At 34.3% G+C, this 25,784-nt stretch overlaps 2 protein-coding genes across 12 annotated transcripts in view; one reads left to right on the top strand and one right to left on the bottom strand.

Moving 5' to 3' along the window:
* Orct (Organic cation transporter) overlaps window positions 1-6,907 on the bottom strand; it is a 28,303-nt gene extending 21,396 nt beyond the window's left edge. Inside the window, exon 1 of the mRNA XM_078194809.1 lies at window positions 6,411-6,907. The gene's annotated coding sequence lies outside the window, so the exon portion shown is untranslated. The remainder of the gene's footprint in view (window positions 1-6,410) is intronic.
* On the top strand, window positions 5,662-25,427 carry Dap160 (dynamin associated protein 160). 11 transcript variants are annotated; one of them, XM_078194803.1, is made up of 35 exons: window positions 5,662-5,813; window positions 6,934-7,115; window positions 7,561-7,655; window positions 8,905-8,960; window positions 9,189-9,342; window positions 9,738-9,886; window positions 9,958-10,185; window positions 11,325-11,429; window positions 11,845-12,009; window positions 12,608-12,769; window positions 13,054-13,441; window positions 13,527-13,740; window positions 13,818-13,969; window positions 14,027-14,149; window positions 14,215-14,353; window positions 14,435-14,752; window positions 14,827-15,195; window positions 15,269-15,426; window positions 15,498-15,699; window positions 15,794-16,078; window positions 16,212-16,298; window positions 16,473-16,568; window positions 16,823-16,960; window positions 17,045-17,171; window positions 17,268-17,432; window positions 21,696-21,820; window positions 21,899-22,005; window positions 22,076-22,148; window positions 22,213-22,419; window positions 22,594-22,833; window positions 22,902-23,048; window positions 23,119-23,362; window positions 23,547-23,621; window positions 24,225-24,398; window positions 24,493-25,427. In XM_078194803.1, exons 4-35 carry the CDS (start codon window positions 8,939-8,941, stop codon window positions 24,678-24,680), a joined length of 5,526 nt encoding a protein of 1,841 aa, XP_078050929.1. In that variant the 5' UTR covers window positions 5,662-5,813; window positions 6,934-7,115; window positions 7,561-7,655; window positions 8,905-8,938; the 3' UTR covers window positions 24,681-25,427. The 11 variants fall into 11 exon arrangements, with proteins under 11 accessions (XP_078050929.1, XP_078050927.1, XP_078050928.1 ...); XM_078194801.1 differs by lacking the exons at window positions 5,662-5,813; window positions 6,934-7,115 and adding an exon at window positions 7,723-7,846; XM_078194802.1 differs by lacking the exons at window positions 5,662-5,813; window positions 6,934-7,115; window positions 7,561-7,655 and adding exons at window positions 7,746-7,846; window positions 8,313-8,448.
* The last annotated feature ends 357 nt before the right edge of the window (window positions 25,428-25,784 follow it).

Genomic DNA, 25,784 nt, shown 5'->3' with positions numbered 1-25,784 from the left:
CTATTGCTTTTACTAATTTTTTTAATATCAATAATTCCGATATTTGGCTAAATATTTTCACATCCTACTTTCCTCTATCGTTGTATTATGACATGACAACGATTTAGGACATACCATATAGAGCGCGTAACATAATTAAAAAATATTACTGTGACGGTAAAATGTTTTACGAATGGCCTCTTCGAGGGTGAATTTTAACTTGAAACACTAAAGACGTACTTCGAAAATTGTAACATTTTGGGAAAAGGTATCAGCGTGCGGCGAGATGCAGAAGTCGAAGCCGGAAAAAGGACAAGACAAAAGGGTCCGGCGCGGTCGGGGAACGAGAGAAATTAGAAGGATCGTGGAGCGATAAAAAAATCCTAATGAAAACGTGACCGGCGTCGGCGCCCATGGACGGCTACCCCCTTTAGCTACTCCCATCGCCGTTGGAGGCCGAGAGCGTGGCTCGAGAGCGAACTCGAAGGCTATTTATAGTAGGGAGCGGCTTCTAGTTCCCACCGCGTGAAAAATCGCGACTGGTTTCCTGCGAGCCAGAGAGCGGGAAAGAAAGAACGCGCCAAAGAAAAGAAGGAAAGCGGGCAACGCGACGGCTGACTCTTCGAGAGGCTGCGGCGAGGGGAAAAGGGCGAGGCAGTGGCAGGAGGGGCTATGGCAGGGCTAAATGAAAGGAAGGGAAGAATAGAGTCGGTGGAGGAGGAGACGAGAAGAGAAAGTGGAAGAAAGAAGGAGAATCAAGAGATGAGAGGACTCCGGTCTATACTCGTCTTGACTCGTTAGGGTGCGTCCAGACCTGAGTGAGATTGCCAGCTAGGTGTCCACACGGGGACAAGTGGCCCAAGTGAGCCTCTCGAACGGAGACGCAACGTTCATGCAGAAATGTACCGTTCGGAATCTGACACCGCGGCTCTGTAGTCAGGAGTAGCCTAGAGTACGCTTTTCCGTAGGAGAAAATGTGGGCGGGGTAAAGAAGACAGAATGGGGGTGCAGAGGTTCTAACCTGGATCATCGAAAGCTGAAATTTTCACTGCAGGAGAACCTGCGCCGAGGGTTATCTTCTTCGAGTGAACCTTACTAGAAGTGATAGAAATAAAGTGGAGTATTGAAGTTGTTCATTTAATTCGCTTAGAGTCAGTTTTACGATTAAGCAATGATAGAAGTATTACCATCACGTACAATTAAAATATTATACATCAACTATAAGGTCGAGAAGGTGTTTCAATATTTCACCCACACTAGCCCTCTTCATAAATCCATAAAATCTTCTTTCTATCGATGGGGATACTTCTAATACTCAAGAAGACATTTTCTTGAGGAACTTTCAGCAGGTTGTTCGACCACTGGATAAATGTGGGGACGTAGCTTTACAGTGCAGACAAGTGTGTATCGAGCTTTAGTGTCGTCCCGAGGCAGCAGACGAGATCGGAGACGAGGCTTTAGGCTTCACGAGCGGGTTTGCACGCAGCGTTATCCATTCGGCTCGTTAAAGCGTCCGCCCCGAAAGGCCTGAAAGCCCTGAAAGGCCGCTGTCCTTGCAAGGGCGCTCCCGTGAACTACACCCGCGAAGGAGACAAGAAAGCTACCGAAGACGTTCACATCCCCCTCTGCGGAATTTCAGGACAGAAATACAGGCGAACCGTACCGGTCGGCCGACCGGCCTCACCGAGACATTCGGATTAAGCGTTCAGACGCATCGGACTCATTTCGAATCGCTGATCGGTGTTTTTGCAACAGAGAAGCGTGACCAAAGGAAGATTGATGCTCCCTTCCTCTGATCGCTCCACAGACACGCGGCCTTAGATTGTTTGGAGCACTCTCCGTGTGTGCTATTTTACTTTACCACCGTATTTATAACCATATCTTTTCCGATCTCGTTTTGCGCGCATTGTTGGGATACCTTTTCGGTATTTTTCTTTGTGTTTGTACTTAGGTTCTTTGGAAAGCTGTCATTTGAATCTGAATCTTTGGGAAAAAATCAAAATTATCTAACGCAATGGTAAAACTAGAAGTTGAATGAAAAATATTTCTTCTTTTAATGATTTGGAAAAAGTGAAGTTAAGATGGCAGTGTTTGTAAATTTTTGTAAATTGTTGCAATGTTTGTAAATTGCCTTTGGTTTAGAATCACTTTCAGTTTACAAAATACATTCATTACTTTTAAAATGGTTCAATGATGTGTTAATATGTGTTAATAACCGAATAATATTGCTGGTGTATCATTTTAATACGAATCTAAGGTTGGCGAACGATGGAAAAGAGAGAGGGAAGAGAAATGTGCAAAGCTTTTTGGGTTAATTAGAACTGTCTAAAGATACGAATCATCATCTCGTTACAAAACAGAAGACACTATCCACTCGTTCCAATAGATTGTAGATATTACTATGTTTACAAATGTTCTACTACACAATTATGTCGAGTGCCTCAATTTTTATGAGAACAAATATGGCGTCGCAGTTGTGATATATCTTCCTGCGGAAAATTAATTTTACATGTTGTACCATGCAAAAAGATTCAATTATTTCATTGAATATACATACTTATGCGTCACAGAAGCTATTAATTTATGTTGCAATTATGGATAATTTGTTTCCGAGAAAGGAAGTATATATGTGTTTTCTTGGAATACATTTTTTCTCGGTTAATTACACGTTGCCGTGATTAACCGCTCGTTTTTCATTGCGGCGTTGACGTTCTAAATGCCTGAATTATTATTACCCGGCGCCTGTTTATCCCACCTTGCGGAACGAGGTGCTACATATGCACAAGAATAGAGGTAATTTGAATAGAAATCTACTTTCATTGCGCAACATTGTTGGAAATACAGTTCTACACTGCTATATAATTACTTACTGTTTTATCTACAACAACATCCACACGCAGGATGGTCAAGTAAAAGTAAACCGTTCCAATAACTTTTGTTAACTTGATACCCTGGCAACAAATACCTTATTCTTACTTCAGCTTTTATTTACCGTTCCATTTCACTGTAGCAGACAGTTAGGCTGGGTAACAATTGCACATAGCTGTACTAATATTACTATTATTATGTTGATATTGTTTTCGCTACTGCAAATCTAATATTTTTACTGATCATGTTAAAAGCTCAAGGTAATTTAAGCCATGACACTATGCAAACGCGAACAATGATGACATTGGGAGGATTAAAACATATCGAATTTTTTTAAATTTATCTATCCTATTAGCGTACATGCTCTTTCCCTCGTACTTTGGCTATCACGCGTTATCGAACACTTTGTTATCCAATATTTTAAAGGATGCTTTCGCGACAGGAAGTGCGCAATGTTATCTCGTCAATGTTACGATACTTAATAGCGTAGGATGATAAATCGTTTCTTACCGGTTAGCAAATTATAGCCCCGACAAAATTGTCGTGTTCACATTTAAATGATTTCTGTTTACAGTCGGATGTTTTCGCGATGTATTTACACCCCCGCGTAAAATATTCTCCCGCCTACGCGCATGCGCACCATCGGCCTTACGGAGCAGACGTTCGCGCAGCATTCACGTGCCAGTGACCCAGATTATTCCAGATAAATTATCAATGATACAATTACCCGATCATCACGATCGAACTATCAACATTACTTCCTGTCACAATTAATCTCCGGTCACGAAACAGAGGCCGATCCACCGTTAACAAACCGACCGTTTGCTCGAAGAACGTTTCCAGCGGCCACCTACTTGACACGGTGTCGACTACCTACGCCGGCCGGCAATACGGTTAATCGATAATGCAACGGAAAAGATGATGGTGCCGCGACAGGTGAAATCATTGCCAGTATCTATTACGATTGATACGGTTGTCATCTCTTTTATACTTGCCTGTCTCTGTCACCGGGTCCCAGGTCTGCCTGGCTATCGAATCGGCAGTACGCAAGCACACGATGCACGAAACAAAACGTCAAAAACACATACGAGAGCAGTGGGGACAGGTCGAAGACCCTGTAGTACTGAGCGTTTTCCGAAGCCATCGGAAGATGGCGGTCCAGGTGATTCACAAATTTCATCGGACTTTCATCGATGCTTTCATCTAATAAAGACTTAAATTTCAATAAAAATTAGAACAAAAATAACAAAATATTCCGTATACATATATAAAAAAACTTAATTTATTTAATGGTCGTTTTCAAATTATAACTTTAAAAATCTATGCATGGAAGTATTAATAAATTAAATAATTTGTTTTGTTAATAATCGTTAAATTTGCATATAATATTTAGAACTTTCTACGTGAATTATTTGGTAGAATTTATAAACAAAGCGTATACTATGTTTTTTCCTTTAAATATATGCGTTTTCATTCATTTTCCTCCTAATCTTCGTTACGAATATCGGTACACGCCCAATTTTGTGAATAACTTTGTGTGCGTACTACTTGAGTTCGCCTATTGATTGTTGCGATAATCTGAAGCGAAAATTAAGTAACCCGAGGATATATATTACTTGTAACTTCATGTGTGTTTCTATGTGAAGTTTGCATTGTCATAGTATGGTAAATGTTAATTTAGAGTGATACGTATTGTCGCGAATTCGGAGTTAAACTAGCCGCGAATTGAAATAAAATAAGAGGGGATAAGGGAGTACATATTGGTTTCCGGGACATTTGAATATTTGTCGTCGACTGCAGAATGTAGAACGCCCTTTGAACTGCTTGTGTTTGATACTCTTCATGTATTACATTAAACGCAGCACATGATAAGTTTGCTTTGACAAATCTAATTTTTAATGCTTGGAGATTGAAACTTTTTGCTAAACGTTATTTGAATTGAATGAAATTCGTCTCACCCCTATTCACATCATAGATCACTTAATAGATGCGAACGATATATTTCATCTATTGTACTTTAATGTTGTATTATTACATAAGGTGGTCTTGTCGACTTCTATAAGTTTTAGATGTTATATAATAATAAGTAGAGATTTACAATTCTGTCTGTATTAGATACTTTACGGGCAAATTCAAGTAACAATTTTTCTTCTAAATTAATTCGGAACATCTTGTTTTTTGCGTTATTCATTTATTCTTTAAAAGATATTTAAGAAGCCTGAAACCTAAGACAAATAATAAAATTGTAAATCTCCAATGCATACTAAGATGAATGAAGATAAAGAACTACGATGTATGTACACTCTGTATGTGCATTTGCACTTGACCTCTTGTCTTGTTTCATGCTCACGCAGATGATTATTGATTCATACAGACAATGTCGTTTGATAGTATTGCGTGAAATGCATGATTGCGTCTACTTTATAACGTTCGTTGTTTCGAGCAAACGAATTAAGTAAACGTGATAAAGATCATTGCCCTGGTAGAAAATGAATATTTTCAAATGCCACATAAGATAAACCGTAGTGCACATTGTTCTTCTAGTTTTCTAAATACTGCATAGAAATGCGGTGTGTTCTTTATCCTTATCAGTTGTAACAAATTTAATCGTAGTGTGCAATACTTTCTCCCTTCATTCCCATAATACGATCAATACAAGATATGGAATTAATGTAGAAACGTCGTTGTTTTAAATTCAATTGCGTTCACGGAACACGTGGTTTGACCCTTTCTTTTTTGTAGGTTAGCGCGACGACAGTGTCGGTTTGCGGTTATAATTCCGGCTATAAGAGTTGAACCGCAGAGAGTTGAACATATAACGCTACCGGCTCTACTTGAAACGATTGGCATTGACTAGTGACAAACGCGTAATCACCTCGCATTAACAGTGCATGTTCTGAATAGGACTAGTGACGGGTTGTGCGACAACATTGTGATAGGATCGTCAAACGTGTCGTATGCATAAGGTGGTTGCAGCTTATATCGCTAACTTCCCGGGATCTAAATAATGGCTTACTTTACGCTGAACATAGATTTTCATACCAACACATTAAGAATTCTTTCTTCTTTATTGAATTTTCCTAATAATCGTAAATACTTAACTCACGATGAACCGTTAAGGCTTTTTGAATATACGTACGATACGTAATCGCTTGACAACGATAACGCAACCACAACCTAATTATGTTGTATATTCTATATCAATATAGATAACAATATTATGGTAGCACAAAGAAGAAGTTTAAAATTATTTCAAGAAGATAAGCAAAATGGGGTTAGAAATCGTTAAAATTTCAAATTATCTTATCTATAAGTTGATAAATTGCTTCGAAATGTTTAACTTGTCAAAAACTATAAATAGTATTGTGCTAATTTAGAAACTGTTATTTGTTTCTAATTTATAGTAATTTAAAATTATTAGAAACTATATCTTTTGTATTTTTCAATAAGTAGATTTGATTCTATTACTTTATCAACAATATAAACTTTTATTATAATTATCTAATAATTATTTTTTTGAGTTTTATTATAACAATTACTCGGTAAAAACTATAAAATCATACCCAGATCACTAATGTAGTGGAACTCGATTGGTCCGTTTGCACCGCCATCGATTATGAATAATCGCGTTCCGATCGATCATCATTCACTTTGGGGCGTATTTCTTGGAGCAGCATGTCATTTTGTAACACAATCACTAGTTTCGTTTCACCTTTGCATCCTTTAACTATAATTTCGTATGCAAATTTCAAGAAACATGTGGACATTTAAATTCTTGAGGTATGGTATTGATATGACAAGAATATGTAAAAAAGAAACAGTTCACTATGCGTTATGGAATATGACGAACCATTCGATCATAGACCTTTCTTACACTTTCACTTTATGAACTATGAACCCTCGATTCTTTTTAGTACTTCGAAAAAGACCGAAACCAGATAACCTCGATCACCCCACGAAACAATCGTTTTCATATTTTTCGATAACGCTTTCCATATGTGTTGTTCGTAGTTCACTATTACGTGTTCCCGTTCGGACGTTCGCACGCGCTTAACTGACAATGAAATGGAGCTTTGTAATTTCCAGGTCGTGTGCACCTATGTATAGTGAGCACGAAACAGATACCACCAAGGACGTTTGAAGCACAGGTCATTTGTAATTTTGTATAATTTGCACTACTCATCACTAGTGTCATTAATAACACCGATAAACCGGGTACCAAGATTACGCGGGAGCTTGAGCTGCTTAGGTGTCACTGTGTTATTTATGTAAGTACCGTATCAATTACACTACTAGACATTTCAGTTTTTGCAGACTATTACTTCTGATCAATTTTTTTATCATTCTTCTTAAGGTTTAAATTGTTATAAATTTCATGATTTTGTCATTGTAATATTACAGACCAAAAAATTATTTGAAAAAGGAAACTTACCCAAATTTCGAATATCTCAAGGCTGATAATTTTTCCAAAAATAATTTCATCGTAAAATTGAAGTTGCAAATTAGATTTCTGCGACAAATTACCGCTTTCTGAACCACTGTCCATTCGACCATCTGAGCACCTGCCTGAACTTGGTTTCGTATCCATCAAAAAAGATACTTTAAATGTAATTGTATTTCCGGTCGATCAAGTTGTATTTTATGGTTGCTTAAAGATGAAGGAGTACCTAGATATCGTATTTATTACTGCTTCTTCTGTGTTTTCTGTTACAGTAAAAGTTATTTAAACCAATCTTTTGAAAATACTTGAAACTTTTAAACGTGGTGCGATTAGCAGAGTAATATACGAAGGCATGAGACATTGATAAGTGAGTATAACCTCATAATAAGTACTATCAAATAGACAACAACTTTTTATGCTTCGATTTTATGCAGTCTATTCGGATTAAACATGATACCATAGGACTGCATAGGACAGCATCCAAGTATTCAAGTAGCCGGGCACCTAACCCGAACTCGAGTTCGAATCAATAGAAGTTCTTATTGTTACACAAAAGCGGTACGTTCCTACAGTTGCACGTGGCATCTCAAGATGAACCTTTCGATAACAGATTTATACTTCGTTGATATCGATTAATCGATAGATAATTCATATAAGTATTTATTGTTTCGTGTAGCAGTGTTCAATTTCGTTTTCGGCCGAGATTATCTATTTGAAAATTATTTCGTTTACATACACGTGCTGTGCTACATTGTTTGTGCATTTATTTTCATTTTTAACGATAATGTAGACTCTACATTTGTCGAAAATGTAAATGCGCTTCGTTCAGTATCTACACTTTGAAATATTCTGATATGGTATCAGCATTTACGTAAAGCGATTATTTAAAATCATTAATAAACAACTGTGTACATGGCAAAGTTACGAATTGAAAAAATATTATGTTTCTTAATGTTTTTTTTATTCATGTTCAATGTTCAATTATAATAATTTTTCAATTATAATTTTCATATTATCGTGTTAGATAAAGAGAAGAAAATTTGAACCAAGGGGTTGCGGAAGGGGCGATCTCTGCCGAAGATCAACGAAACGGTTTCGGCTTAGCTATCGATTCCAACCGAAGACTTCCGGAAATAGCCGAGGTCGTGAAAGTGACGTATGTACGTCAGTCAATGTGGGCCGACCCGCGTATCGTCGGTAGAGTTCTGAAATTCTACGAATTCGTTGTTCGGGAGGAAGATCGCTAACGTCGCGATACGTAATCATGAATTTTATTCAGTAAAGTTGTAGAAGGGTTTGCGAGTGAAGGAAGCGGCTCACTGTCGTATGTTCGTATATATTGGTGTGAGAAAAATTGCTGCTCTTATACGTGTGCGTTAGGGCCCCGATCAATCTTCAAGTTCATGACCCCGCTCTTATTTGGTTAATTGGATTTATTCGTGATTGAATCCACGCTGAATTGATAGCGTTTCGACAATTCTTCTCTCGTGAGGTATATCTCGAGTCATTCCTGACAGGATCGATCACCGTGACCTAACCTTGAAATCGCCACATATCCCTACCGAGTTTCCGGAGATAATGTTTCCGTGAAAGTTATTAGTTTTCTTTCCTTGCAGATTCAGCTCGGTGGTCACCTACGGGTGAATAGAGATGGCCACCCCTCAAACACCAGGTAAATCTCTTCTTTTCTCGGAATTTGGAGTTGACAATCATCTTTTGGTTGATCTGTCATGTTGACAGCAATTATCTGTAGGGAAACAACGAAAACAGTCGTTGATCTTCCATTTGGCATGTGTTGTTCATGAAATAGCGAATTGTGTACTAAACATTAGTGGTTTCATTCAAAAAAATCATTTTAATGGAGTATCATGGAAAAAATTAGAAAGTCACCATTTTTTAGGTATGGATCCTTGGGTGATTCAACCCAGGGAACGTGCAAAGTATAAAGAACAATTTGACTCTTTAAAACCAATTAATGGTGTTGTCACTGGAGGACAGGCAAAGGAGTTTTTGCTTAAATCTCAACTTCAGCCTCTAGTCCTTGGGAAAATATGGTATTGTGTTTTCTCGTTGTTAGAATGCTTTGACATTTAATGTTAAGTACCAAGTGATCTGGAAGTTAATTGTGATTTCCTTAGCTTTATATTCATGATGACTATAATAAAACATTATATTATTCTCATAATGTAATATTTATACTTTAAAATATTTATTTTGTACTTAATGTTAAATAGTGTTGCCACTCTGATTTTTAATATAGATCTTCAGAGAATATTGTTGACATTGCTTTTCATTAATACCAGCAGCAATAGCCTGCTATAACATTATATCTTGCTCATTTAATGTGATTTCTTGATTCATTGAAATATGTTACTCATGGAAATATGGAATTAAATTCCAGACAACATGATAATATTATCATGTGTTTAATGTGACCATTTATATGTAGGTCTTTGTCAGACACGGACTCAGATGGCAAACTGGATATAAATGAGTTTAGTATTGCTTGTAAATTAATTACTTTAAAATTACGTGGCTATGAGATCCCAGATGCATTGCCACCAATTCTAGTGCAGAGTTTAAAGGCGCTTTCTATTAGTAAGTATATACAATAAAAAGAATTGCTTTAAATGAGCATTGAATATTTCAATCTTTTCATCTGTGTTTAGGTGACACTGGTGTAACAAACTTAACCAATGGAGCTGCCAGTATACCCCCGCACAATAATGTTACTTCTTTAGTGAATTTAACTGGACCCCCTCCAGTAACAGTACAACCTTTAATTGGTGGGATGCCCATGGCTGGATCAGTTCCACGTCCTCTAATAGGTCCACCGCCGTCAAATGGACCACTACCTGGACATCAAATTAGGCCTGCTTCACCTATGACCTTACCAGGTAGTTTATTTCACACATTTTTATCCGAATCATTAAAAAGAATTTAAAAAATGAGTGTACATTGTCAAAGTATGGATTTTCATAGGGTTCACTAGACTCCTTACACCAATGATAAGTATTATATTTCACAACAGATACAATATCGTGTGTTAGCTGATTTTACAGTTTATATTGCATAACAAGTAAATATTTCAGTCTCAAAAATTGAAATGAGCAGTATTTTCTATCATTATTGATATCTACTTAAATTCATACCAATACTTAGTATGGTTTTCTTAAATGAAAAACATCTTAACTAATGAGCAGCATTATTTAGCATTATTTTACTTATGCATCATACTACACAGCATCACGACAAAGTAGACAGAATCTGGCTGCCACTACACATGCCACAACTCACACATCGTCAAAGCCACCCGCTCGACCTGCACCACCCTCTGTGGGTATGTTATAAGAATTGGATGTTTGCATATGAATGATTATATCTGGGTCTTCTTCTCTTAAATTTTTTCTTTGAAGTTTTTCAAAACGTTATGACTCTCTTTTGTTTTACTGATATGACATAATTGACAGTATGAAATAATATACTACTGTGATGTATGCTGTAAAACTTTGAATGCAGAAGTTCAGTTTTGCATGAGAAATATATTTCTATAATTTAATTATTTCTAGTATATCATGTTTAATGTAATGTATAATAAAGCTGAACACTAATAACATTACAAATTTTTAATTGTAAATAAGAATGACCAGTCAATACACATATATTTTAATATGAGTATTGTATTATATTTTATTATGCAGTGCTATTACATGTTATGCATAACATAATTGCCACATATGTAGGAACACAAACACATATCATTAAACTTATATTGTCATTCCTTCTGTCTGCGTATATTTCTAAGGAGTTATTGGCATATATTATACATGGATTTATTGTCAAAATGAACATTTTGCTTCTGTATGTAAATGTTTTAATTTTAAAATATGTGATTTTATATTGTGAGTGTCACAATGGCTTTGTTTTATTAACCGTGCATATTATATACATTTTACTCTGCTGATTTTTTTATCTGCTACTTACACCTATACAACATTTATACAATGATATAATATTTGTGCTGCAAAAAAAAAAGGAATCGTGCCTTCTTCAAGTACTACCACTACTACTACTACCACTTCCGCTACTACTACCCCTGGTGGTGGTCCTCCTCAAAGACCTGCACCACCCACAAACATTGGTATGTTCTCAAGGAATAAAGGAAGTTTGAAGAAAATAGATACTATTTCTTTAAAAACGGAATAGATAATAACGCATGTGAACTTAGACATTAGATTCCCCCATATTTCTAGATTTACATGCTCAGGTAGAGAAATGATTCCTTTTTATGTCATACATCACGACATCATACACTTTCTGTTAAGAAATCATCCCTGCAGATTATATACATGATGTATACATTATGCTTAAATTTTCTATTTATTGCAATGTATTGTAATAATTTTAGTTGCCAATTTATTACATTTATTTTGTAAATTATTATTTTATTTGCTAATATCCTATATTTTCTTTACAGTATCTGATTGTATTGAACGTTTTGCAGTTAATATAGAATAATATTACGCGAATGGGTAGTTGACATTGTATCATTTCAGGGGCAAACTTTGTACCTGCTACTACTGGTCCTCCACCAAAACCTGCACCACCATCATTCCCCAATAGTCCAGTGACAGCTGGAATGTCTCCAGTGAAAGTGCCACCTGTGTCTGCTATGCAAGTGGTTCCTCCAGTTCAGCAAATACAAGCCACTTCTGCAATAGGTAAAGTCTGTTTATTTTTAACATTTAAGTCAGTTTTCATTTTCTTTACGTTTTATATATTTTCACTATTCGTGCAGATTGGAAAAAAATAGTATATTGAGTTCTCAATGATACTTTACTTCCTTGTTTACAGATTTCCTTGATTTTGATTTACCAGGTATTTTAAATTACAATAACACATTGTGTGTTGTAGGAAGTATAATTATATTAATTTCTATGATTTCTTTGTTCACTAATAACAAAATTGTTATTTTTGTTTATAATTCTTATAAAAGTCTTACAGTTTCTCTTTTCTAATATGAAATTCCAGTAAATATAATCCTTGGTAGTGTATATTCTATAGTGTAGGACTAATTGTTCAGTAACACTACTTTTATAGAAAAAGCTACTAAATTCGTAATCTGTTAGGGTAAGATATTAACTGTATGTATTATCCTTTACTGATTTGCGTAGACAAGAGTCATATTTTTTAAAGTCACTAACTCCAAAGTTTATAAAATTTTGTAAAGCTGAACCATTTTGTAACAAAGATTAGTATTAATATATAATCTTTTAAATAATTATATAATAAAAATTAATTTTAATCTTAATTAAACAGGTATGCCAGCCGTAGCTCCGATCGCTCCTTTGAATACAAATCCAACACCAATTGCGGCTTTCGGAATGGGTCAAACGATGCCAATGCAACCACTATGTACTGCTATGACTGCTCCAATTGGTGGTCCAGCTATTGTATCGTCCGTCGCACCAATGCCTAGTGGTATATAAACTTTAAAATGTTTTCAATTAACTTTTATTAAACTCTTCACCTTACAATATTAAGGGAAGTTCACAATGCGGATTTCGAATCAAATAGTTGTATGATAAAATGTTTATCTCCCATCACATCAGAAAGTTTGGTCTTAATAATAATATATACGGTCTTAGTTGAAATTGTAAGGCAAAGAGTTAATCGTTACTGTAAAATCTCCATGCCTTCAATAGAATTAGCAATGTTAATTATAAATATTTAACTGATGTACCAATAGTTATATACTTTTCTAGGAACTGGTGTAGTGTCAACCCCTCCAGTTGTAGGTTTACCCCTAGTCTCATCAACTGCGGCAACCGGCACATTAGTGAACGGTGTAATTGCTCAGACTCCAGTATCCACAAGCACACCATTAAGTACAACAGCACGCCCGCCAAGTATAGATAGAGTGGGTTCGGTTGATTCACAACATAGCCAGCATAGTCAGCATAGCCAACACAGTCAACATTCAGTGGGCTCACCACAATCTATAGAATGGGCTGTACCACATCAAACAAAATTAAAGTATACTCAACTGTTCAATACTTGGGATAGAACACGGACTGGTTTCTTATCTGGTCCACAAGCTAGAAATATTATGGTGCAGTCACAATTGCCACAACCAAAATTGGCAGACATATGGTATGGTGCTCAGTCATATATATTCAACAGGAATCATTACAGTAATGATTCTTAGCAGTTTTGTAGAATACGTTTGCTTTATTAGGACGCTTGCCGATATGGATTTGGATGGTCGTTTAAGCTGTGACGAATTCGTGTTAGCAATGCATTTATGTGATATTGCCAAGGTTGGTGAAAAGATACCCACTACGCTTCCAATAGAACTAATTCCACCTGCATTCAGACGTCAACGGCAAAGTAGTTTAACACTTTCACAGGGTGGAACAGAAAATATTGACCCATTAGCCGGTATGCCACAGGTAAAATTTATTTTTATAATCTTGAATCTCAGCAGATACTTTTTATGTCATATATTTATTCAAGACTCTTTTTAAAGACGTCCTTTGAAGATAAACGTAAAGAAAACTTTGAAAAGGGTCAAGCAGAATTGGAACGTAGACGCAAAGCATTGTTAGAAATTCAGCGAAAAGAACAAGAAGAACGCGAAAGAAAAGAAAGAGAAGAAGCAGAAAAACAAGAAAAAATTAGGTAAGTGAATTTTATCTTGGCTCTTTGTTCCTCATATTAATAAGAATAATATAATAGGTTAGAACAAGAAAGGCGTAGACAAGCAGAAATTGAAAAACAAATGCAGAGACAAAAAGAAATTGAACAGGAAAAGGAAGAACAACGAAAAAGAGCACAGGAACAAAGAGAAGCAGCACGGAAGTAAGTTGAACATTTTTATTTTTTAAATTTTTAACGGATTCTAATAAGTTAATTTAATTTTTCAGAGAAATGGAAAGGCAGAGGCAATTAGAATGGGAGAATCAAAAATCACAAGAACTGCAGGCTCAAAGGCAAAAAGAACAGGATGTACTCCTTAAATTGAAAGCAAAGAATCAAACATTAACTATTGAACTTGGAACACTTGTAAGTATTGAATAAGTTATCAATAAAATAAATTCTGTTCATATAATGCAGATGTCATAATTTATCATTTTGTTTATACAGAATGACAAAATAAAGGAATTATCGCAAAAAATTTGTGACACCAGAGTGGGTGTTTCTGGTGTTAAAACGACTATTGATGGAATGCGGTCAACTCGTGATGCGCAGTTACAAGAGATGGCTGCTTTAAAGAATAAACTTCGCGAGCACAACCAAAGATTACTAGTTTTGAGTCAAGAAAGAGCTCGTATCGAAGCGAAAAACATATTAAATGCAAGCATGGCATCAGCTGGACAAGAAGCTATTAAAATGGCATTAGACAACAATAAACAGATTGCTCTTAAACAAATGAAGGATAAAATTGCTGATTTGCAGGAACAGGTATATATAAATAGATCTTGATAAACCTACGTTTAATGTACAGTAATTTTCAAGTACAACATTTATATTGACAGATTGAAGCAAAAATGGCTGATATAGAAAATAATAATGGCCAACTTCAAGATATTAAGACACAGATACAAAATCTAGCTACCGACTGCAAGAGTCTTTATGTTTCGTTTGAAGAAAAAAAATTGAAGGTCTTAGAACTTAGAGCTAATGCTGGTACTGGTGCTCCAACCGATTATACATCTGCTTGGGGTGATAGTGGTTGGAATGACAACGTTGAACCAGCTAATGATAATGCTTGGCCTGTTAGTGATACAACCACTGCTACAACTGTAGAAGAAGCTACTCCAGGAGTCATGAAATATAGAGCTCTCTATGAATTCGTAGCCAGAAATCAAGATGAGATATCATTTCAACCTGGAGATATTATTTTGGTAACTGTTCTCAAAGCATGTAGATATTGTACATTGAAATATAAAACAAACTATTAATTGATATATAAATTAGGTACCGCCTGTTCAAAATGCCGAATCAGGTTGGATAGCCGGTGAAATTCGCGGTCACATTGGATGGTTTCCTGAGTCTTATGTTGAACGGGTGGATGCTGTACCAGAAAACGACATCGCTTTTGTACAACAAGACAGTGTGGAAAAAAGAACTTTAGAGTTAGTGAAATACAAAATATACAAATTATTAAATCACTTAAATTACATTCTTTTATTTTTATTAATCGCAGAGGAATAGCTGAAGTTCCTGAGAATGTATCCGACGCTGGTTCATTAGGTGGAGAACCACCTAGTGTTGACCCTGTTATTCCTACTCTTGGATTGGGCACAGCCTGTGATATCCAAGCAACAGCTCTCTTTCAATATCGACCTACAACAGAGCAACATCTCAATTTTGAAAAAGGAGATACTATTACAGTCATTGAACAACAGGTAATCTTGCAGTTTATAAGTACTACATTAGAAATTATAATTCTTCAAGTCAGTCGAAGCATTAAATTGTATAAATTATTATCTACTTAATTAGGGCGATTGGTGGTATGGTACATCTAGTATTGGAATCAGCGGTTGGTTTCCCAAGTCATATGCTAAAGAAATTAGTGCTAATCAAGCTGCAGTGGTTGACGGTCTCAACGAATATTATATGGCTCTATATCCTTACACCTCTGCCGAACCTGGAGATCTGACATTTAATCAGGGAGAAGTTATATTGGTCACTAAGAAGGAGGGTGACTGGTGGACAGGAAATGTAGAAGATAGAAGTGGAATTTTCCCTGCTAATTACGTAGAAAAATGCGATGCTCCAGAGCAGGTGCAATCATTTTCTATTTCTATTACTATTTTAACAGATGCGATTCTTCATTATATTTGAAATTTTGATTTTATTAATACTCCTAATACGTAGTGAGTTCTTTGACTTTAACATCATGTGTAACATTAATCAGGATGTCTCTGCACCTACTGAAGTGACTGCAGCAATTGCAACGACTGAGCCGACCGCAGAGATAACGACACCTAGCCATGTAGCACTGGTTTGTAATATTTATTTTCAAATTCTCATTTCGTATACTCCCATGTCGAGAAGTATATTTGCTATCTTGTATTGTATAATATCAATGTATATCCTAATATGACTTTGTGCGTATACATAAGCTCATTAGATTGCAAAACGTACAGTAAGCTAGATACGCTATATCCATGTTTAGAAAGAGGAAAAAACTGCTGAACAGCTAGAAGATGAAAGAGCAGCTGCAGAAGATAGAGCAGAATTACCAGACTTTACAGCTATGGCAGCACAGCAGGTAATTAATAGGTCTATAGCTTGTGTATGTGTATTTTAAAATTGTGTAGTATTTGTTATTCGATAAATTTAAATTGCTTTCCGTTTTGTCCTCATTGCCGGCATCCCGCTACTGCAGTATGTTAAGGTACTCTATCTCTTAAAAACATAGCTTTGTAAAAAGCTTCCCTTACTTTTAATATACAATTGGATATAGAAAATATTAATAAGCAAATAAAATTAAATGTTTTAAAGTATATGTTTTTCCCACTACAGCGAGGAAGGAAACCTGAAATTGTACAAGTTATTGCACCGTATCAAGCTACTAGTGCTGAGCAATTAGATTTACAGAAAGGAGCATTGATAATGATACGTAAGAAGACGGACAGCGGATGGTGGGAAGGCGAGTTACAGGTTCGACAATGCCTTATTAATTGTACTTGTCAAATAACACCTGAAATTTTAATAATCACGGTGTTAAATACTATACTTTTATAGGCTCGTGGTAAAAAAAGACAAATTGGTTGGTTCCCAGCATCTTATGTTAAGCCTTTGACTAGTAGTAGCAATCGAAGTACACCAGTTTCCCATGGTTATCAAGATTCTCCTACTGATCCAAATGCTGGTAAGGTTTCCTCTCTGGTCTCGAAAAAATATATTTAATTGTACCTGTTTTATAATGTGTATAAGATATTAAAGTTTCTCCCTATTTTCTTTTTAGAGCGCGTTATGGCATTATATCCATACCAAGCGCAAAATGAAGACGAGTTAAGCTTCGAGAAAGGCGATGTTATAGTCGTAACTGCAAAAGATGAGGAGCAGTGGTGGAAAGGCGAACTAAATGGAGTATCCGGTGTATTCCCCAGTAATTATGTATCTCCAATGTGTAAGTATTCCATTTTGTTGCATAGTAGTATATTAAAAATTCAGAATTTGACAGAGAATTTGTCTCCAAAGAAGTATGCTTATATTTCTGTCCATCATAAATGGTTAATAAATCATGTTTTCATCGATTGTGTGTAGCAAAGTAGTACCATGAAAGTTGTATGAAACCACGAAACAATTATTGTAGCATAGTTTTCATCTGTGGTATACGGATAGACGGACGACCGTCAGGTTTAATTTTGATCAGTATTTGACAATGTTGATGACAATTGACATTGTATAAATAAAAATGTTGATTGTATAATTTCTTATTTTTTACGACGGTCGTTTAATAAGACTTGATAAATAATAATTTTCTAATACATATATGACAAAACTATTATAGTATTAGTTAAATGTATCGCATTCCATACTCGCCTTAATGTGATTATAAACATATTACTCGTATTTATAGTATTCGTATCCGAATAGTTGCTTTTTTATTTAAGGAACTTATAGATTACAGGCATAATTAGGAGTATTGTTACCAAACACATTGAACTGTAAAGCTTTCAGTTCTTACGCTGAATGTAAACCTTGACTACTGCTATGATACATAAGAATTACTATGTCAAGATTGGTGATAGTTGTATAAACACAATGCGTTCTTTAGAGTTTATTAGTCACAACAGGTGTTGTGTGTGCTTCCTGCTCTGATATGGCTGCATTATAATTAGCACATTGGCTTGGAAAAATGGTACATGTTCAATGTACAGTAATTTTTACTTCATTTCTGATCTCTTCATTATTGATAGTTTGAGGTATAAATTATTATAGAGCAGAATACTTTCTCTATCATACAGCCTGCCTGTCTGCCTGCATGCCTGCCTGTCCGTCCGTCTGTCCGTTTGAGGTAGCTGTTTCGTTCTATCATAAAGCAATTATTCATTTATTCTATTACACATATTCAATAGAAAAATATATTTATTTTATATTTTGTTACACATTTCTGCTAAGAAAGATACGTAATATTATTATTTTCAATGTTTATATTTGCTTTAGCAGCTTATAAATCACAGTTTCTGTATCAATTATCTTGATAACAATTCGTACAAGTTTTATTTTACATTAACAGTAAGTGTAATTAGCGTTAATAACATTTAAATTATTTGTAACCGTACTATATTATTTATCATTCATTTGCTTTTGCAAAATATTTGAGAACTAGTCTGTTGTATTGCTACTATTACAAAATGAAATAGCTACTTCAAGCAATTCAAACTTTCATTTGATACGATTTCTTGAGTCAACAAATCCTTTTTACTAATTGTTATCTTTCGCCTCTGCTTAACATGCAGCATAAAGGATAGCAGAGCAGCACCGCAACATTGCAGGCTAAAATAAAAACATCAGAAGTGCAATAAGAATGATAGCAGACTCTACGCTCAGCACAACGTGTTGCAACCGACAAGTCTCGTCGCCGGAGACAGTGAGCATAGAAATGAGAGAAAAAAAAAGAGAGAAAGACTCAGGGCTGGTTCTTCATTTCTATATTACATTGAATTACATGCAAGCCTTTTCCCTCTGGTACGGGATCCTACTCGTTCCTTTGTTTTCATTGTCATTAAAATTGTTACCATGCGTCTCATCGACCATTATACTTAAAGCTATTGAACCTCTATGTACGGTTTCAATGCGGATATTATTGTGCAGTATTTATAAACCTATGCGTATACAAGAGCGCTAAATATTTAAAATGGAAATGAAAAAAAAGTTATATCGTAAATATCATTACGACCACCTGACATGTGCACCAAATTCTACCTCAACCCTCTACTTTGATCCAAAAACTCCAAAGTCGAGGCAAATATGATTTCTTTGTCTACTTAGAATAATATCTAGTACCATCAATGCTTAATATTTTAATGAAGTGTAAATTCGTTTGAAACATTCTATTTTTAGAACAAGTTAACTGCAGCTTTCATTCGTACTAGCACTTTTAGCCCGAAACTTCATTTTTTAAATAAATAATTTTGTTTTTTTTTTGTTTTATAACAAATTTAATAAATAATTTTAGTAAAAAAAAAAGCTGTTATATTTGATGATAGATCTGTAGTAAATGGAAGTACTTTTTACTAGAAGCAATGACAATAAATATTTAACTATGTATCTGTAAAACATTCACACTAGTCTATAGGTTTAAAAACATTTGAGCGGCTTTATGTGTAAATAAAAACGTACGAAAAAGCTATCTCTGTAATAAAAATAAATTGTTTTTAAAAGTCACTGATGTCGGGCTTAAAGTGTTAGGCCAGTTAGAAAGATAGTTATGCTGGTTGTTAATAATTATTCCGGCTCTTGGTAACCAGTGCCCTTTGTAGAAAATGTTAACATTAAAAAATCTTTAATACTGCCCTTCCTTTTTTTATATAAGCAGCATAGCATATCATTTGGTGCGCAATACGGATGGTTTGCACAGTTACTCTACTGCGCCAAGGCCTAGTGCAAAGGTTTCATAGCAATTTAAAGTATGAGCATATGAGCATCATTTTTCTGCTTGCCTTCAATGTAAAGGGAGAAGGAGTTGTTGAATCACTAGCTGAATATTCTGGTCGAAATTTCATTTCACCATGCGGACAGATGAGAAGAATGTTATATCATATAAACAATGCTCATTCGGTCTCGAAATATTGATCGATTATGAAGTTTAATATAGTTTTCTGTTTAAATTCAAAATTTTATTGTAAACATAGCAGTTAAAAAAGAGATAATATGCCTAGAATTAGCTAAGAGAATCATTATTCTCTTTTAAATTCAACGTGTTTAACCAAATCTGTTGTTCCTATTTATTTATTCTATACATAGTTATTATTTGTTTCTCTTTAATTCGTCTAAGTAATACACAATGAAAGAGATGATGTGCTCCTTCTTCGCAGCCTTCTATTATAGAGCCTAAATCATCATTAAAATATCAGTAATAACAATCATAAAGGTATAGATAATTATTATTACCACTGGTGGGAATGATTTGTTAAGTAATGTTACATTATCGTAAGCCAGTTTTTCCATCAATTTATTCCTGAATATGATAGTTTATAATCATGTATATGTAGTGTATCTTGTCATGTTATATTTAATGGCAGATTTTCTTTTACCTTTATTATTTATCTTTATGGACATAATATAGTAAGTCTCGATGTTGAGATACTTAAATCTTGTGTTATTGTTTTATAGAATTATTGTCGATCTAATTTATTGTTTCTGTTAAAATCAATGAGTATGGTGGATGAAACTGTAAATTATTTTAATACTCTATTGTTTTATAATTTTAAATCTTCGATCAAAATCGTTAACTGTATTTAGTAGAACAATTAAATTAGTGAACGTTTTTATGTTCACTTAGATTTCATTCCATTTACTGTATCAGGAACTTGATGGAATAACTAGTTTCGAATAACTGCAAGAACCAAGCGCACAGTAGACCAGCATATTTATACACTGGTTGATCCTTTTACACGTTCTATATGAGTCTTTGCAAGAAAGGTGTATAAATATGCCTGGTCATATGAAAAACATTGTGTGCTTAATATTAAATATTCTAGATGCGCCTGTAATCTTGTAATCTTTATCTAAACATGTTGATAATTGTGTAAAGCAAGTTATGCAACTGGTTACACTTAGACAAAATACTTGTGTAGTGCTAATCCTTAAGATTGTTACTATTTGCAAAAATATCAATATTGTTTGTTTGTTGTAATGTCGAATCTCATTATGAATCTCAATTGTGTGTGATGTACTCGTGAGTGAAGGAACACTGTACGAGTGTGAGAACAAGTTCAGATCGTTGTGTATTTATTATCAGATTTTTGTTCACATTTCATGTGAATATACTCTGGATCTTTACACGTATGCATATACACGCCGTTCTTATACATATGTACACATATCCATACATATACAAACGTGTTCGCAAAACTGCTGATTGAAATAAAGTATCTGTCCGTTGTAAAGTATCGTTGTCTACGACGACTCTCTATTATTTGGCAATACCTAAATACTAACTTAAATATCAACAATGTTATTTCAAATCGAAACATAACAATTTTTTATTATGTTAAATTCCGAGAATACGTTCTTTTTTTAACTGAAAATATGCTATAATTTATTTATTAGTTCCTTTTTCGTGATTAATAATAATAAATTAAAAACGAGGAGTAATATAAGTACAATAAACAATTTGTTCATACATTATTATACAGTATTTGTTCATACATTTTATGTGTAGTAAATGAGATGACAACTGACCTAACGTCTGGGTTGGATGCAATTGAAAGAAAACGTCAAGAATACATCAAAGAACTTATTACAACTGAACAAGCTTATATAGAAGATATGAGACTTGTTCATGAGGTATTTAAAAATTATTTCATTTCTTACATTCATATTTATATCTGAATAAATAGCATGATAAATTAAGTCTGTTTGCAGGTGTTTGAGAAACCTCTTATTGAAAGTTTAGTTTTAACTGTGGACGAAGTGGACAAAATATTTGTTAATTGGAGAGATATCATTGCCTGCAACGACAATTTCTTAAGGTAGTGTTTTTTTAGCAAATCATGAAGTTAATAATAATTTTTGATATAATAATTTTTATATTTTTTATAGAACACTGAGGATACGACGAGATAATAGCGAAGGAGGAGTTGTAAGAATGATCGGTGATATCCTATGTGAAAATGTAAGCAGTTTTAATTTTTATGTTACAATTTTGTACTTCTAATAGCATATGTTCTGTGTTTTAGATACCTAGAATGTCAGCTTATATTAGATTCTGCAGTTGTCAAATATCTGCTGCCGTATATCTTCAACGATTGACTGAAACTGTACCAGAATTTGTTGAAGTGGCACACACCTGCCAACAAGATCCCCGAACAAAAGGAATGCCTCTAAGTTCTTTTTTAATCAAGCCTATGCAAAGGATAACAAAGTATCCTTTAATCATTGGCAAAGTAAACTATCTTTTTGTTATATTGATTTTCATTTTCTATTAGATATTATAGACAAGACACTTTACTACTTGTACTAAATATTTTATTTTAAATTCTTTTACTTTATATAATCATCTTTCAAAATATTTATTATGTGTTGGGGCATGCCTTGTATGTTAAACGTAATTATTTTAGATTTTAGAACACACTGCAGCGAATCACCCTGACAGACAGTATCTTCAAGAAGCATTGGCTAAGGCAGAAGAATTTTGTACTCAGGTGAACGAGGGAGTTAGAGAAAAAGAGAACAGTGATAGATTAGAATGGTTACAAACGCATGTGGCTTGCGACGGTCTTGAGGAACAACTTATCTTTAATTCTATAACTAATTCCTTAGGTCCACGAAAGCTTCTACACTTTGGCATCCTTCATAAGGTAGTGTAAAGCAGAAGATATGTATTTTTAAATGAAGGAAATTTATTTGACAAATATATACGTGTTAGGCGAAAAGTGGAAAGGAACTTGTTGGATTTCTCACAAACGACTTTTTATTGTTTGCTCAACCAACTCTTCCCAAAAAATCTTTTCCCAGTGGTCAGCAATTCTCATTTGAAAGAAACGAGCATCAGAAGTTCAAGATGTATAGAAAGGTACTAAATACCGTCATCAATAATGTTTTAACAATATGTACGTGTTAACTGAAATGTTTTTATTTTACAGCCAATATTTTTAAATGAATTGTCATTCTTAGGAGACTCAGACACAAATGGAAGCGTTAATAGTTTAAGCTGGGGTGAGAGTACAGAAAACTCAACGAAAATGCTCAGATTGAGAGACCAGAAGAAGCCAATAATATTATTAGCCCCATCCCCAGGTGAATGTTCTTTATGGACTAGAAGAATCACGGAGGCAAGAAAAATGTTCTTAGAAAACGAAAAAAATCGTTTACAGAGACAAAAATCAAGTGAGTGTTACAATATATCATTTACAAATATTCTTGTTTGCGATTGTATGATTTATATGTTCTTGCATAATAATATCTGTATGCAAATTAATCTCGAGTGGAAAAATGGACGTTTCATTATTTATCAGTACTTCGTTATAAATAATTCGAGGTATAGTAATACGTACTATGTGTAAATGAACAGAGTTGGCACAATTTGGAGCGTGTGGCAGAATACTCGTTACAGTTCTGCAAGGTTTCAATTTGAAGACGACACCTGGTAAGCCAACGAGTGTGCTTAGGGTGTTCCTTCTTTGCGTATGCACTACTTGCTTGCTTATAGCTGTTTGGTCTCCTTAATTCTTTTCTTTATAAGCATGTAACAAAAGGAACAAGAATGGACCCATCTACCAGAAGAAATATCATTAAAAATTTCTATAATCATCCCATCACCATCTAACTGCATGATTTACTTTTTACTAACAAATACCTGGCATGATTATAGTTCGCAGGAGACCACCTCAGGGTAAACTTTCGTTAGTAGTTGTAGAAGCTGAAGATATTATGATATCCAAAAAAGGTAAAATATTCTGCTTGCGTGTAGTTTGCAATTTAACAATTGAGGTGTGTTGAAATAACTTGCTTTTCTATTTCTGCAACATTTAAAGTTAACTCCAATGCACTGTAATTTGTAGTGAAATCATAGATAATACCACTTTAGTAATATAAAATTAATGAATGTAATAAAATTGCAATACATAATACACTGTCTGTGAACGTAATAATAGAGCTATGCTTGTTGTACACGACAAGACTTAATTTTTTACATTAACATTGTAAATAAAATAAATTTGAAGAAAACTTAATGACATAATATCCTCAGGAAAATGCAGTACATTCTGCAAAGTTAGTATGGGTTCACAAGAAGAGAGAACGGGTGTTGTATCAGGAACAGATTGTCCTCTATGGGATGCATCAATGCAATTCCAAGTAAAGGATGTGCTTGAAGATACTCTATGTATAACTGTATTTGATAAAGGCTATTACAGTCCTGATGGTAAAACTAAATTCATAAATAATTGATAAGAATAATTAAGAAAGTATACGTGATAGAATATAAAAAGCAATACATTAATTAATACCCTTTACAGAATTTTTGGGTCGAGCAGAGATTAGGGTTGCAGATATCATGAGAGATAGCAGAGATTCGTGTGGTCCAATCCAAAAACGGATTCGTTTACATGAAGTTGAGAAAGGCATTGTAGTATTAAAACTGGATTTACGGCTATTTGGTCATCGGAAGAAGGGTATTACGTTCATAGGTGCGAGACCAAGTTAATTTAAATAATGTGTTCATGCATAACAAAATTTGTTTACTTTAAGGCTAGTTAAACAATTGTGCTAGATAGAGGTAATTGATATTAACAGATAGAGGACCATTTTTATACAAGAGTATTTATTATACGCTATAAGACTTGATAAGTAAGGATTACCTGATATAATCTTTATTATATGGAACTCGTATCTGATGCAATCATTAGAATTTATTTATTACACAAATATTTTTGTTAATTTTTCATACTTTTTATATACATATCATAAGAATGAATCGTTTACGTTCAGTTTTCCTTAGAAGTAGCTATTTAAATTCTTGTCAATCTACAGTATTATATAAGACATTTTTATACAAATGTAGTATCTGTTATTTTACAAATAGATATATTGTTATCGTAACAATGTCAGTATATAATGAGAAAGCATTTATTTTTTGTATTAAATGTTATACAACAAAACGTGGAATATTTAAGAGGGCATTAATATGAATAAAGTAGACACAAAGCAAATAATTTAAGAATGATTTATTGCATAAATACTTATTATATAAGTGCAATCGTCAACAAGTTTGCAATAAAATAAATAGTTTAATTTACATCGTTCGCACTTGCTAACGTGCGAAAATGCGTAAAGTATAAATACGAATTGACATGTACAAAAAAATGACAACGTGTACTTGGATGATGTTTTATAAATTATTATGTAACGTATGATTAAAGCAAATGAATTAATGTAAATATAACGATTTCTTGGTACGATGATTATTTGTTGCGTTTTCGATTATGTTAAAGACGATTACATGCAAAGAGGTGCAAGTATTGTCGTACAAGAATACTTCTCCTTGTTCACATAATGTTGTATTCAACTAAAGTTTGTTGCTTTATGTTATATTAAATTATGTGCATAGTTCCAATGACTCATTTTTGTTTTAGTAAATAATATTTAGTGTAATAGAATAACTTGCACCGCGTTACATTTAATCGTTCTGTCTCAATTCAATCAGTTCGATTCTTCAAAAAATGCTTGACATTCAGACTTGTATAATTAACTTTGATCCCCGCGAAGACAACAAACCTTCCCAATCACCAACGCGCAAAGTTTCGAGATA

The sequence above is a fragment of the Augochlora pura genome, chromosome 11 (assembly GCF_028453695.1).
Source record: "Augochlora pura isolate Apur16 chromosome 11, APUR_v2.2.1, whole genome shotgun sequence".
NCBI classification, from domain to species: Eukaryota; Metazoa; Arthropoda; class Insecta; order Hymenoptera; family Halictidae; genus Augochlora; species Augochlora pura.
Note: the sequence above shows the minus strand (reverse complement) of the source record. Positions and strands in the feature narration are given on the sequence as shown.